This window comes from Sceloporus occidentalis, unplaced genomic scaffold (assembly GCF_023333645.1).
Source record: "Sceloporus occidentalis isolate IW3139 unplaced genomic scaffold, rSceOcc1.0.p SCAF_26, whole genome shotgun sequence".
NCBI lineage: Eukaryota > Metazoa > Chordata > Lepidosauria > Squamata > Phrynosomatidae > Sceloporus > Sceloporus occidentalis.
In genome coordinates, this window is record NW_028317006.1 from 7958247 (window position 1) to 7974219 (window position 15973).

The window sequence follows — 15973 nt, forward strand, 5'->3', positions numbered from 1 at the left end:
CGTCAGATCTGTAAATAATTTGAATGACTCAGACTGAGACCCTGAGATTCTCACCCTTTAGCCAGAGACTGCGGCAAATACCTCGCGTTCCTGGTATGGCTTTTGCGAGTTCTTTACGATGTATGTTGTTTCCATTGTTTCTATAGAGTGTACACACATTATTATTGTGGTTGTTATGGCTGTAGAGCCTTGGGATACACCGATTGCCTCCAAATATTCTGAAAAGAGACACTAGAGGGGTAAGCCATATGTCTTCTAATGTTCCCTAAGTATCTGGAAGCCTCTTGTCCCAGCAGTTTCCTATTGGAGAGCTTAAGGGAGGTACAAACGTCATCAGGACTAAAACAGTAATAACTGGGATTCCTTTCAAGTTTAGCAATTTGTTCAAAATTCTCAGGTAATGGTTTAGGATAATTAGGAAAGTATTGGATTCCTGAAGTATACCTGATGTCACGGTCCTGTTTGCTGTCATTCTCCTGACATAGCGACTCATTGTCTTCTCTACAGTTTCTCGTACAATAGTCTGTTATTCACGGAGGATGGGTGCAAACAGAATCCCAAGAGTTCCACGCATTCCCCTGTGCCTCAATGCCCTTCAGCTGCAACATGTCATCCATTTCACTTCTAGATAGATACATAGATAGATAGCTGGGTGGATGGATAGACAGATGGCGGATGGATGGATTGGTGGATGGATAGATGGTGGGTGGATGGATAGATGGTGGATGGATGGATAGATGGTGGGTGGATGGATGGATAGATGGTGGATGGATAGATGGTGGGTGGATGGATGGATAGATGGTGGATGGATGGATAGATGGTGGATGGATGGATAGATGTCCACTTGCTTTTCTTCTTGAAACCCTCCGTTCCAGGGTCGATCAAGGCATGGCTGACCTGACATTGAAAGTCTTGTAAATACAGGCAGCCGAAGCGACACACGCGAGGCCGGTTCATGTGGGGTATTTCTCCTTCATGGTCTGTTCTTTCATTTCATTAGTGGTTAGGTTTATAGGGGGATGAGGAACAGATTAAAAAATATTTGAAAGAAAGCATGTCCACCTTAAGGACAGCAGTTAGTCTCAGCTCCACTTTGTAAAATAAGCAAATTATTTGTTTTATATAGCACCATCATATTCCGTAGCTCTGTACAATGGGTAGACAGGACATAAGCAGTATATAACGTAACAATTTAATTTACAGAAACAGGTGGGCAGGGTCCTGTTCAAAGAGTTTACAATCTAGAGGGAGATTAGAATATTTGACCCATTGCATACTAGTAGCTACTATACAGTTATATTAACACCCTCACCCTTGGTACAGCACCAGCAAAAAAGTATTCTACAGCTCGCTAACGGCTTACATACAACTAACCCTTCTCACATCTCCGGCTCCAGGAGCAAATCTAGTGTGAGTTGGTGTTTAATGGGGTAGGCATAAAGCTATCCTGAGGGTTAGCCCAGAAGGACGGATGTCCATTTCAAACACACCTGCCAGCTGCAGATGACTTTTCAACAGGCGTCCCAATGACCTTAGCTAACTTTACCTAAATCACCCCTAAAGGGAGACGTTCCATACATGCACACAACAGTATCGTCACGATGAGGAGTACAACGTAGGATCTAACTATCAAAACGAGATCGCTGTCATACGACAGACTCGGGTACAGAGCAGTTAAGGCTTTTTAAAGCTAAATGAATGGCAAAAACACCTACTTACTGGTACCTTCAAACTAAAATACACTGTGGAATATAATTGATTAACCATTTTTGGGGCATTTTGCCTTTGTGCCCTTGAGGACATTTTGCTGGCATTATACCGCAATTAACCCTTTGGGTCAACAAATATTTAGTTGTAACAACATACCATGCATTGTTGCAAATGTCAGGTATAACATAAATGATACCAAACCCATGGCTGGAGATACTGTTGTGTACAGTAGCATGAATACCATGGAGATTCTCCTTTCGTTTTGAAATAAAGGCAATTTCTGGTTTTGCAGTGAGCAGAAACAAGAGTCTTTGTCAGGTTGGAATATATTTGTCCCGATCTATTTATTCTGAGGCAATTGGATGTTGGTTTTTCTAGAGCTACAGCTGATAAGGCGGTCATGGTGAAAATTCTTCATACTTGCTCAGGGTCGCTTGGTATCCTCAAGCAAAAGTATTTTTTTTTTTACATCCCTGAGCAGGGTCCTCTGCACCTGTTTATAGCCTAATTGTTGTTATATATACTCATTATGTCCTGTTTATCCATTGTACAGTGCTACAGAACATGATGGCGCTATTTACTTAATTTCTTTGGATGTACCTGTAAATACGTTTAACTAACCCGGTTTGGTGCCCACCATTTACCTCTCATGCTGCCAATACCTGCACAGCTATCCAACAAGTTGCTGTGTGCAGAAGCCTCATGCCCTTTACCTTTGGAACGCACTTTTAACTCTTCTGGTTTCACTGAAAAAAAGGAGGCTTTTTTCATCTTTAGACCCATCCTGTTACTTCTATTCCATTCCTTAGATGGGCTGCATCACTCAGGATATATGCCTGCATATAATATATATATATATATATATACCTATATGCCAATGCTATATATGCTAATTAGAAGCATGCTGCTTGACACACCTACAGCTGCGGTGCAAAGTGAAAACGCTGTTAAATATCTCACATAACTGATTGGAGAGCTACTCGTTGGCTTCTAAGCACGCTTTAGACGAAAGCTTTTCGTGCTTAACAATCCGATCAGTACGGGTGGTTTCGTAGAAAGGTCAGGAAAACTAAACTTTCTTCCCTTTCTTTAAAATAAAAATTATAAAAAAAAAAAAAATTACACAAAATGTCTTGTTCACCAGAATCTTTAATGGGCCACTGAACATGGCACACGTTTGCGGGTCAAATATAACAACTTATGTGAAACGACGGTAATGTTTTTTTTTTAATGCATTTAACGAGAATGAAATTGATTCAAAGACCACTTACCAACTAAGACTTTTTCCCATTAAAAACTACTTACATGAAAGATAAAAAAGTTTGTTTAACAACTTTAAAAGGAACAGTTGTGTGTTTTGCCATTTTAGTTCCTCTCCTTATTCTGTCTCTGATAGAAGGCTGCAGCGCTGTTCCCCTTTATACACAGGTCAATGGCACATGCCAGTAGCTGCGGACTCAGTTCTGCGTGTGGCCCCCGACAGCACAAACCAGGCGAGTGGTAACATACTGCATGTATCTTTGTAGATGTCCGGTGGTATTGCATGTTAACGAGCGACCGCCAAGAAAGTAAAGCAGCAGGCAGCCTTTATAACATATCATTAAACACCGGACTAGCTGCCACGCAATCCCTCTGCATCTGCTGCGGCCCGATATGTCCACATTCTAACACCATGCAACACCAGATCACCAATTACACGCAGGAAGCCTCAGCAGCAGGTGCTAGCTCCATCTGTGAGATCACCTTGTGCGTGCGACCAGGAGCGGCTTACTTCTTACACTCTCACTCAATGATCCGGAAATACGATCCACTGACGATCCACTGAGGTGCAGGCAGAACATTCCTTTGATGAGAATAATCCTCCCTCTTGCATGAAAAAGTTGCCATGTTAACGGACACCAATAATCCATCACGAAACACTGTGTGATCAATACACTGCGTAACGCACCTTCACAGTATTTAAAGACAATTTTTTGAAGATTACAAAAAAGCCAAAGTTACCATTTTAAAGTATAGCAACAGAAACAAGTGCTTATTCAATAGTCATACTATTGTGAATGTTGTAAATGTACTAATTTAAGGCAGGGCAAAGAACATTACAGTACTTGGCAAGACCCCATCCACAGAGGTAAGAGGAAAGAAAAAGGCTTTTTTTTTTTTTTATAATGCCCCAAGGCATGATAGCGCCTTTATTTTATACAATATCTTTTGTACAAATGTATTTAAAAAAATACATAAGACAGCCATGCATTAAAAAACGTGAACACCATAAACGTGCACACTGTATTGAGCATAGGATCTCCGAAGACAAAAACCTGCAACAAGGAGGAAAACATGACATCTTCCAAAAATCCCTGTACATGAAGAAAGTCTCATCTGGACAGATTTAGTCAACATACAGAACAGCGACTAAATCCATCATTGGGCTTCTCGTCACTTTTATTCTACGCCTTCACACACTCACCATCTAGACATATAACCTTTTTAAAGGTTGCAATCAAAATGGTTTCTTTTGCAGGCCCCGTAGGTTTTTTTTGTATGACGCATACAGACATTGTTAAATGCTTCAGCTGCCATGGGAAGGGAGAAAGGGAAAACAAAATACATGAAAGCAGCTTGCCACAACACGGAAGTCCAAACTTCAAAATCAAGTAATAGCTATATACAACAAAAGTTGGCAGAAGAAATGGAATGAGACTAAACACCCTCCCTGGGGGGCAATGATTCAAAGCATTTCAAGCAGGTACATGGCAAGGAGCGACTGTTGGCATGTGTTGTATACATGTGAAGGGACAGGCATGGTTGCAGTGCCCAGAAACTGCAATGAAATCAGCATCGCATGTTGAACACGCCTACAATACAACCATTTACTAGTCCGTCCGTGATGCACAGCTACTTCTTACATGTTCCACTTAATTTCTGGCATCTAGCAGTCCAAACTCGTTTCAAAATACACAAAAACTTTTACGAAAGACGCGACAAGCACGATCCTGCTCCACACCAAAGAATGTTTCCCCTTTTGTGGGGCATCACGCTCTATTGACAAAGCATGTCCTTCAACCACAGTCCGCATCGGTCAACTTTGATGAAACTCAAGCCGTCTTCACGTGAAGCCTCAAAGGAAAAGACCGGTGAACAGGACCGAGCTCATCGCATCAGGTTTACAGCCAGCCAGGTCTTGGATTGGAGTGTGTGCTGAACAGAAATTGTGGAGAATTGGGAATATAGAGATTAATTTCCTCCAAGTATATGGAAGTACTCGGAAGATCTGCTGTGTAACAGGATGGGTGAAGTTATGACTGGTCAGATGTGTCTTCCTGCCAATAAATTCTTCAATCCAGCGGCTGGTTGTTAGAGAACTTTTTTACAGTTAACTCAAAAATGTACTCTTCACGTCCGGCACGGATTAGGGAGGGCAGTGAACTGGAAAATGTCCTGTATCACCAGTCAGACACAACTAACAGTCGCCAAAGCGTTATCCGGGACAAATAAAAAAGGTCACCGTGGCATTATACTGCTTTCCTGTGATATTCCGGGGGTGCCACCTCATAGTCACTTGCACTGAACAGCATGGTTGAATTTTTGGCTAAATACCTGAAGAAAGAGGGAAAAATATCTTATAAGTACTTGCAAATATACAGAGATTATAAAATCTACAGTTCTCTATCTAGATAACTTCAAACCACTCTCCGAATAAATACCTAAAAGAAAACAGAATTCTGATAACGCAACATTATATGGTCAGAAAGCTGGACTAATCCAGTATAAGATGGGCTGTTTACATAAAGGATTTTGTTCTTCAGGAATCACTGAGGCAACCTGGTCCTTGTGTCTCCTCTAAACAGCTGGCGGTTTCCTTAACTATACCACTCAGTTCCCAATGCACTCAAAGGCTACTTCGTTTTCACAGCTAATGTGGAGTTTAATTAAGTCAGTCTACCTAATATACAGGAAAGCATATGGGGGGGGGGGGGGGTTGCAAGATGGATAATATAAAAATGTAAAGGTACCACACAGGTATCATTTGCGTTAAAGTCCATACGATGGCATGAGTGTCCCTTTAAAACAAGAAAATACTCACTTCAGGAAATCATGGAGATAGTTCAACAGAAGGGCCAGGCTTTTCTCATCTAAAGGCGTGTAAGACAGCATAGCTCCGATGCGAACTAAGGGCAACAGGACAATGGTCAGATAAGATAAATAAACGCGAATTGTAGCACAAAATTTCAAGCTTAAATATATAACAGCGTAAACTGCATAGAACATCAGTACACACATTATATATATATATATATATATATATATATATATATATATATATATATATACACGATGTCAAAAAATAGAGTATTGCAGAGTATGCGGTGATACCTTTTTTATTGGACTAACATAATATTAAAAAGACAAGCTTTCGAGAGTTATCCTCCCTTCATCAGGTCTGAAGCAATACTAATCAACATGATAGAGGTTACAACTTAAAACAAGTGATGGTATAAGGGGGGGGGTTGAGTGGGGTGTATATATATATATATTTTTTTTTTTAAATAATAAGTTACCAAAGAGACGCAGAAGGTGGGGTGCTCCGTAAACCTGTGACATGGGGGCATCAGGGTGATCGGCCAAGATGTCTGCATACTGAGGACGTTCAAACTTATAAAGAAGCTGAGTACCCAGCATGACATTGAAATATTCCTTTATTCCAGCCACAACCTCATTCACTGCAAATTCCCTGGGAGACAAACAGAACTGTTAGCAGTAGCACGTACAGCCAAGTAAGATCGACATTGTGAAAAATGTTGCATGGCTAATCCAAATAGCTAATTTTTCCACCCCAGCAAGGTACAATAACCTTACACTTACATTCTAGTTATTTGGGAATGCCCAACAGCCCCCAAAACAAAACACTAATGTGATAATGCTGAATAATTGGGGTATCCCATACGACCACTGCGTGTTTTCATAGACAGAGTGGGATCTTACTTATTGTCTGTGTTCCCACGGGATTTCTTATATGTGGCATAATCCTCCAGAATAGCTTCCACATTCTTCTTGGCAGGAAGATTAAAAAGCTGTAGACAGAGGGTAGAAATAATTCAATAATAAGTGAATGGGTGAAGCACGATATTTATACATTTAAATAAATAACTTTGCCGTCTACAATTAAAGCTTTCATTAACGATAATCAGACCTTGCCTTAGGGGAAAAAAGCGGTTAATTGAACAGAATTTTTAACTGTTGAATGAAGCGTCAAGTTTATTTTATGGTTTCAGAAACCTAGCCGAATCTAAGGGGTGCTTTTAACACCTTCATAGATATACATCAAGTTCAAGCTGTCAATAAATCAGAACACGTTTGGCAAAACATTCTGTGGGAAAAGAGAACCGCATTATACCGACATTTAAACCCCCATACCTGTTTCTGCCGTGTGATGAGATCCCAGTCATCCACAAGCCAAGGCTTCAATTCTTCAGGGATTTTTACTTTCACCTCAACCCTGTTCATAAACGTCTCCTCCTGAAAAACCAAATAGTCAAAATATACCATTTCCACAGCAGCACTTTTTATGTAGTTGAACATGGCGTACCTGCTTGCTTCTTTTATGTTTATATAGACACGCCGCATGTAATAAGTATACCCATTTTGGGTTATTCTTATATAAATGTCTACTTTATTTTATAAGTGTTTTCTAAATATTGTACGGCTGCGACAACTAATCGACAAAATATATAATGAAAATCGTTGCCAAAGAATTTCATTATTGATTAGTTGAATCGATTTTATCGAATATAAGACAAGTGTTTTTTCAAAGCAAATGCTCTGAAAAATACCCCTCGTCTTATAATCAGACCTCAAATAGAGGTTGGATAATAATACTAAGATCCAGGTCCCCCGCAGTGCTGCAGAGGACCCGGATCCTCGTCTCTGACAGCTGGTTGGAGCGTCTGTGCGATGCGCGCAGACATCCTCCGCTACTGTCCTCCACTTCCACGGAGGAGCACCAGCGTGACATGAAATTTCGGTGCTCCACCCTAGAAGCCCCGGCGGAAGTAACCTCTGCCGCTGCTGGCCAGTGTCTGCATGCATTGCGCAACGTTCGCTGGCTGTCAGAGAGAAGGATCCCCCGCAGCGCTGCAGGGGACCTGGACCTTCCTCTCTGGCAGCTGGTGGGCGTCCGTGCGATGCGCGCAGATAACCTCCGCTGGGGCTTCCATGATGGAGCACCGGCATCACACGACCTTCCGGTGCTCCATCAGAAGCGCCAGCAAAAGTGCCGGCCACACGCAGAGGTTGTCCAAGCGCATTGCGCAGATGTTCACCAGCTGCCCCTACTAGACACAAAGGAGTCTGGAGCATGGGGGCGGGGGTAAGGCTCATCAGGGGGGCCCAGAGTGGCATATGAGGGGTATAGGGCATATGGGGGGGGGGGCGCAGAGTGGCATATCTGGGGTATAAGGCATATCAGAGGGCACTAAGGCATATGGGGGGTATAAGGCATATCTGGGGGGGGGGGGCGGCTAAAAAAAAAAACTGGCCAACTAATAGAGCATGAAAATAATCGTTCGTTGCAGCCCTAAAATATTGTGCATGGCTGCACATAATTTCCAATAAAAAAAAACAAAAAAACAGAATGGTAACACCCAGAAGACACATTTTTCTAACAGTTGATAAGGCGCTGAAACAGAACACATGGGACACAATATTTTGTCTAATCTGACACTATTATAATAGAGCTCTCTAGCACATTTGCGAATACAATTTAGTCTTTCCTCTTTAGTCGTGTCAAACCAGAACCAGGCCATCTCACTTAAAAGGGTTGGAACCGATTAAATCACATATGTTAAAATCAAGGCATTAGCAAGACTGTGGTCTTGTTTGTCCAACATTCACACACACCTGTTTTAAAGGTGCTGTTCAGACATTTTTCTCTTAGAAGGGTTTAACAAATTAAAACATTACTTGGAATGCTGTTTCTAATGCTGCATGTAGTTACAGAAATTGTCAATTTAAAAGACTAGGTGGACAAGCACAATTTTTCTTAAACATATATAAAATCAAGGGGAATATACATTTTAACCCCTTAAGGACAATGCATTGTGAGCCTGTACGTGTACGGGCTTTGTCATGAAGGGGATAAAGCTAGGCATATTAGAAATTGTTTTCAATGATGTTAAGAGCTTGAGAAACGTGATGAACGCCACAAAGATACTTACACTTTCTACAGTGGGATCCACACGAGCCCGTTTCTTGCGTGGAGGCTGGGGTGTCTCATTGGTGCTGCTACCTTCCCCACTGCCAGGGCCTGTAGAAAGAATACACGTCAAAACGCAAATATGCTCTTTTTTTTTTTTAAATGTATTTATTTTTTAGGGAGAATAATAAGTCTCAAGTCCTGGGAAATATCCTACCTTTCTGTTTGTTCTTTTTTGTTTTCCTGAAAAAAAAAAAAAATGAAAAAAAATTTATATATATAATAAATACACAAATGCATATAAAGAACATCCCAACATCATAAGTTAAATTGTGCCCCAGAGAAAATAACTATATAAGGAAATGTACAATGGATATATCAGAGGAATACTCCCCTGTTCATAAACACTAATTTCCTCTATCTTAAATTCAGAATTATATGTATGCTGCTATCTGACTTGTACTTTATGCAGAAAAACAGAATTGTTAAGGCTGATCGGCTCCTTTTTTATTCAATAAATTGTGTTCTAAACGCTAATCTAGTGAAAAAATGGTTTGTGACAAGATACCAATGTTGAAAACAGGATCCCTTTTACGAGAACTAAATGCAACTGATTGCCAGAAGAGCTTACACTTCTACATTCTTCTGTTGAAGGGCAGCAGTCTTCTTTCCTGGAGCTGCTGCTCTCATCTTCCCTTCTGCATACTGATCCCTGCAAGAAAGTTCCAGAACATTGGCTCGGACACAGCACTTTGTTACAGGAGGTCTGGACGTCTCATCAAAACATTTACTAGGTTTAATCCCAACGCTCAAAGCGTTGAAATGCATGTTCGGCCCAAGCCGATTTCCATTAAGATTTGAAAAGACCCCTGCCAGGTCTGCACTTACTGATTGGCTTTCTGAAGTTCTTTCTGCTTCTGTAGGTTGGTGTCCACGTATTTGAGTACTCTACTCTCTGGTACCCACTCATCCCAGCTGCAGAAAGAGAGAACAATCACCAGAGCCTGAGAATGACATGACTGTTCACTAACGCAGGCTACTGCGGAAACCGGCATCTCGCCCAAATGGATATTACGCCTGTTTACAAAATGCACACAGAACGCCCAAGACAGGCCTTTATTGTTATACTTACTTCTTATTCCAACCGCTGTAATGGATGAAGTATTTCACCTGTTTCTCCTTAATGGAAACTTTCACACACTGAGAAAGAGAAAAGAGCCCACTTAAATTCAGGACCCACAGGGGACAAATAAATAATAATAAAATAGTCATGGAAGAAGTTCTGTTTTATCTATTGATTTTGAAAAGGTGTCATCTCTCTAAGCTGCAGAAGCACAACATACAATTGATATATACGGTACACTTAAGTGTCTGGTTTCGGCTTTAATTAAAGTGGGGGGGAAAACCAAAAAACAATAGTTTACAGAAAAAAGTCTGTAGTTTTGCTACAGCATTCTTTACAAGAGGAATTAAACATTTACATTAAATTGCTAAACATTAAAAGTTAACCTACAGGGAGGAGAGATGCAGTTATTTTTCATGCTTCTCACATGCACAATTTGTTAAATAAAGTGTTGCGAACAGAGCTGTACCTTTGCTTCATAAAGGAGAGGCCCATGGAAACACAAGACACGCTCACCTGTTACAGAACAAGAATGGACAGGTTACACACCGGAAACAATACAGAGAAAGCAATAGGGCATCGATATTAATGTTTGCTACTTTAAGTAGTAACAGGGTTAGCGGAAGTGAAGAAAGAGTTATAGTAATGTACAGATGGACATGTTTCAATGTGGTCCTTTTTGGAACAGATAAAACCCATGGTCTAGAAAGGCATGCCACCTCAACGTTCATCTCATGGTACTGGATCTACAGCTGTACGCACCAATTCTAAGCTCTTTCTTTTATGGCAAAATGAGGAAGAAAAAAAACAAACGTCACACCCAGTTTTCAATCCACCCGTGTGTTTAAGAGATTTTATTTCGCAAGAGCACGCACTGATCCAATACATCGCTGGTAGGAGGTAGAAGAACCCACACAAAAAAAATCTTGGCTGTGGGTTCGGCTGAACGCAGAAACAGGTAGGGAGCAGATCATTAAAACATACAATACCTACAACTAGATGTATGTCTTTATTTTCACATTTAGACGCAGAGCAGCACGTTCACGAGAGGAATAAGCAATTTTCTCAGAATACGTTACTAATCAAGATTTTGCTCGTGTACCCTCCCATACCCAACCTGTGCCCCTAACCCACCTTACACGTCTTAGTAATTGTCTGTAGTAAATAAATCAACATACTTCTCAACCCAAGCAGTGAAAACTCTGGAGCCTCCTTACTAAATAAACCTTGCAATGGCGTAAATGTCCATCAATAGCAGGGGAACAGCCTAACCTGCGAGGAAACAAAAGAAATCAGGAAGAGTTTGAGTCTCAAACTACATGAGTTGAGAAGTATGAGTCAAATAAAACAGTCTGTTCAAAGTAGTGGTTTTGGAAGAGAGCCCACAGAAAGTAGCAACAGCATGTCCGGGAACCTCCTAACTCCCATATAGATAAATCCGTTCTGAGGGACAGGCATGCGATGTCCGTGATACTTCCCAAGAGATCCGCCCAGGAAAAAGCAAGAAGTAACATGCACCCTGTGTAGTCATGTTATGTACGTAGAACCAGAATGAAAAAGGGGTAAGGCGTAAGCTGGCTGCCAAGCCAACACTGGCTGCCAATACCCTTCTATCCAATAACTTCACCACAAAGGGTAACGCCGTACGCTACCCGTCTCCACTTACCAGAAACAGACTCCCTGTAACAGGGAGCCCACACATATGCTTATCACGCGGCCCCCACCCATGTTCCATCATGTTATTTCATATGCATTATTTTTTTTTTACATTATTATTGTACTCATCCCCTACACACCCCTGACAGCTCACTCCCCAAACAGCCCCTCCTTGACACCCCCACAGACAGAAAACTTTCCGTAAAAGGCCATTACCATATTAAAGCAACCTACCAGTCAATAAACTGCTCTTCTTTACAAGGGTTACCAAGTATAAATGAGAACGTATAAATCGCCTTGCGTTAGCATACATTCATCTCTAGTACCGCAAGTAAATATATGCAAACTACACACGATGTAGCATTTATGTGCAGCAGGAGCCCACTGTGGGTTTCTGGGTATTCAGCAAAATAAGTGTATGCACATATACAATTATAATATAGATGTTATAGTGTATGTATATAATAAATAAAAAGATACGACACACACGCCCTCATTCTCAGGTAAATGGTTTACTCGACTGCCCTTATATTTCAATTTGAAAGATCTTTGGAAAGTCAACTCACCGGCTTATACATTGTGCAGGGCCAAATCAGCCTTGCCACACAGAGAAACTAGCCAGGGATGGACCTTCATAAAGCAGAGGGAGTCCATGGAGTTGAAACTCCTCTGCCAACTTGTGCTCTAGTGCATAAACCTCAGTGCGTAGCGCTGTTCGGGCACTTACATGGCACACGATTCCCAACTCACCTGTCAGAAGCTTGGGGTTTCTGAGCAGGCACAGAGGCGCATTCACACACTTCCAATTTATGGTCAAATCGATCACGCAAGCCAGCGGTATCCGCAAACAGCAAGGTAACCTGCTAGAATCAATAAGGTGCCAGAACCAGCAAAGAGGTTTCGCATGGCATTCTTGAATAGTGTTCCTCGTATATTATTATGTGAAGCACAATGTCACTACTAAAACAAATTACACTAATTTAACAATATTAATCATAAATAAAATAAAAAACTTGAAATTCCTGGTTTTCAAGTAATTGCTTTGGAGATTTCTGGACCAAGCGCTGTCCCACCCACTAGGCTGTTGAGCAAAAAAAATACATGAGCTGGACACGATTGCTCTAGCGTAGGGTCTAACTTACCACCGCCAATGGTGTGCCAAGAATGTCTTAATTCTCAAAGTGCCATGCTTTCATCCACAGTGGAACAGGACCTTGAACACCCGGGCAGACAGACTGTCTAGAAGTGAACCGCTCCATTAAGCTTTTATCATACGTCGCTCAGCAGACTACCAAAGTTCATATTTACATTAAATCAGAATCCTACATTGGGGGTTTTCTAAACCACAAAACTTACTCCAGTGTAAAAAAACAAACATTAATCCGCTGACTGCCTGGGATTGGTTCGTAAAAACAGAATGCATGTCACACTGGGTTCCACAAAGCAAATCCTTGTTGCCGTGGCAACCAGGCAGAGGTTAAGCCCTTTCCTAATAGATCGTCAGCTCGTACGAAGAGGGCTCTCTTCTCCTGTACCAGTATTTGTTTGAAAACACATAATGCTCCGTCTCGGTAACAATGCTATGGAATTCGCTGTTCCTCTATGAAAATATTGTAAAGGAATAAACAGAGCCACTCATTTACTGAAATCAGGCAAACTGCCCAACGGTCTGCCAGCCCAACAAACCTACACTCCTTAATCTTTTCTTAGATGATAGCACATGCCCATGTCAGTGTATTAGCCCCAAACACCCCATCTCTCCCCTCCCAGTACAGTATAACTTATGTGTAAGCCTCAGCTAGCTTTAGACTTTGACCTCTTCTGGAACAGCCTTCCTTCCTATACTTCAGGTATTTAAAAGGTTTCCATCATATGCCCCCCTCTTATCTCATATCCACAAACTTAATGTGGAAATCAAATATTACCAAAAATACATTTTATTGCCAAGTTATTGAAAGTTGTGATAACTACAGCCAGCCTTTATTCATTTTGGCGGGGCCTATGTGCCAACCGGGGCTGTATGATGACACAGATGGGTTTTCACCATGCTAAACCCTCTGCGACTCGTCTTTTCATCAGACATTATTTCACCAATAAATTATGATTTTCAAGCCACTTCTAGGACGATCCAAACATGAAAAAACACACCATATTCTCCATTCCTGAGGCGTATGACGTCTTTGCAACTCCATCCTTTCCTGCATGGAATAACTCCTCTCCCTCAAGACCCCAGTCACGGGCTATTCCACCTCCCACACTTTGCTTTTGCTGCAAAGAACACCTTCCGAGCATTGAGCGCAGCAACCAATTAAGCTTCCCCTTTCTAGCTTATTCTAGACGCTTCCACCCTCTGAATATTTTAGATGCAACCCACCCCAGTACAATAGACCTTACCGCTAAGAGCGTGCTGGCTGAGACCTTAGCACAAACAACGCCGTTAATTCTCGCTTTACGGAGAACACAGGCCGAGAAGATGTATCCGGCAGGCACGCCTGATTCTTCCTGATTGCTAAGCTAGAAAAAAACCCGCTCCCGTTGCTCATACGAGCGAGCGCTATAGGCTCAGACGGTGGACATGTTTTGCCGCCACCAGTCTCCTAATGTTGTATTCAGGTACCCGGCATCTCTCTTACCCTCTTGGAACTTGGGTTTAGGGTCCTGCTTCGGCGCCATTTATAAAGTCCGCGGCTCCCGGCGACGGCTCCGCCGCATTTACTCACCGCGCGGGCCCGCACGTTACCGCGGTCCACGCGCATGCGCAGGTCTCAGACCCTCTCGCGTTACCTCGCAGCACGCATGGTCAATGAGTACGAGCTGCCGCTCTGCATGATGGGTGTTGTAGTTATGTGACCTTCCCGCCATCTCAGGCTTTTCTTTCAAATCCGCGTAGCGCATTTCCCCACGCTTCTCAGCTATGAAAGATGCCGTTTACAACAGGCGTACTACGCGTGTAAATAACAATGTCCGAATACATATGTAAATTACGATTTTATGTACGCTGATGAGTTTGTATGCCTGGTATGAATATATCTGATGTGTGCTAACGTGAAATACTTTTGCACATGATCCCTTTATAATTAGCGATAACATCACAAAAATTAATATGTGTTCTATTGCGTGCATGTTTACCGTTACTCGGTAGTACTATAACTAATTTAGCCTTTCAATAGAAAGTGGGGAAAAAAAAGCAACGCGCCCAACGTGGGGCTCGAACCCACGACCCTGAGATTAAGAGTCTCATGCTCTACCGACTGAGCTAGCCGGGCTGTTGTGATATTCGGTTGGATTTTCCGAATACTGAACAGAACTGCTTTTACACGAATTTCTACGCAAACGGGTTCAATCCTGTCTTATCTTTTTCCGCACCCACATTTTTGTGATTCCAACTGTGGTTCTTTTTCTAAACTGGCAGAAGACTCTCTTAGATACTGTGTTACCGGTTTTCTTGCAAACACATCCATGCTTTTATTTATAAGTTAACTGTTCCAGCTAAATGCGTACCGTTTTGAATATAATATATTACTTAAGTAGGAAGTTTAAAAAATAGAGACAAAAAGTAAAAATTACATTTTTGTTATTACTGCCTTAAGAAAGAAAGATGTCTTATTATCGCACAAGGATGCAAAATACTACATAATATAATATATAGTAAGTCATTCAACTACCAACTATACAGGTTGATGCTTCAATGCTATAAATGCTGCTGTTTATTTTCTATTAGTTTGTCCTGTAGTTTCAAGAGGGTAAAACAAATAAACATATTAACACTACAGAATATATTCTGAATGTGTCCTCATACAAGCTATGCATGCAACCCTCACATGTTGTTAGTGTGAATGTTAGTGTTTGTGTGTGTGTTGGTGTATGGTTCTACAGAGTGAGAGAGAGTGTGTGTGTGCGAGCGTACGGATATAGTAATTGTGTGTTAAGGTGAGTGGGTGAGGGAGCAAATTTGTGTGTTAGTTCTGAGGGGCAGCGAAAAAAATACTGCACCCAGGTGCTACTTACCCTAGGCTCACCCCTGCTCCTGCCATAATACTTCGCAGCATAAAAAAGTGCTGCTGAGAAATGTGTGCTGGGGTGGTATGAGAAATTGGGGGGGGGGATAAAACAGAGAGGTTAGGAGAAAAAGGGAAATGGAGATACAGAAGGGTACAAAATAAGAGGGAGAGTGAAAGAAAGGGAAATATAAGAAACTAAGATAGAGAAAGGAGGAAGAAAGAGGGGGGAAGTAAAGCAAGAGAGGAAAGGGAGAGAAATAAGAAGGCGAGAGTGAAAAGAGTAAGAAGAAATGA

General features: G+C 41.7%; 1 protein-coding gene and 1 non-coding gene across 3 annotated transcripts; both read right to left on the reverse strand.

Moving 5' to 3' along the window:
• Positions 1 to 5219: 5219 nt before the first annotated feature.
• LOC149300108 (mortality factor 4-like protein 1) lies at positions 5220 to 14351 on the reverse strand. 2 transcript variants are annotated; one of them, XM_089485645.1, is made up of 12 exons: positions 14312 to 14351; positions 10492 to 10538; positions 10032 to 10099; positions 9788 to 9874; positions 9531 to 9611; positions 9117 to 9142; positions 8922 to 9010; positions 7123 to 7224; positions 6691 to 6779; positions 6267 to 6439; positions 5792 to 5876; positions 5220 to 5304 (listed from the first exon to the last, which is right to left on the reverse strand). In XM_089485645.1, the coding sequence occupies exons 1-12, from the start codon at positions 14349 to 14351 to the stop codon at positions 5220 to 5222; spliced, it is 972 nt and encodes a 323-aa protein (XP_089341771.1). The 2 variants fall into 2 exon arrangements, with proteins under 2 accessions (XP_089341771.1, XP_089341770.1); XM_089485644.1 differs by having other exon boundaries at positions 9788 to 9954; positions 10028 to 10099.
• Positions 14352 to 14871: 520 nt separating this feature from the next.
• Positions 14872 to 14944, reverse strand: TRNAK-CUU (transfer RNA lysine (anticodon CUU)). Its single transcript has one exon. It is a non-coding gene; the product is annotated as a tRNA-Lys (tRNA).
• Between the last annotated feature and the right edge of the window lie 1029 nt (positions 14945 to 15973).

What these genes read in the sequence shown, in the direction of transcription:
- LOC149300108 (XM_089485645.1), bottom strand. Translation starts at nt 14,351, where the DNA reads ATGGCGCCGAAGCAGGACCCTAAACCCAAGTTCCAAGAGG. An exon ending in TAAACCCAAGTTCCAAGAGG is followed by an intron (nt 10,539 to 14,311) that starts GTAAGAGAGATG and finishes GTTCTGTAACAG; the next exon opens with GTGAGCGTGTCTTGTGTTTC. An exon ending in TCATCACACGGCAGAAACAG is followed by an intron (nt 6,780 to 7,122) that starts GTATGGGGGTTT and finishes CTCTGTCTACAG; the next exon opens with CTTTTTAATCTTCCTGCCAA.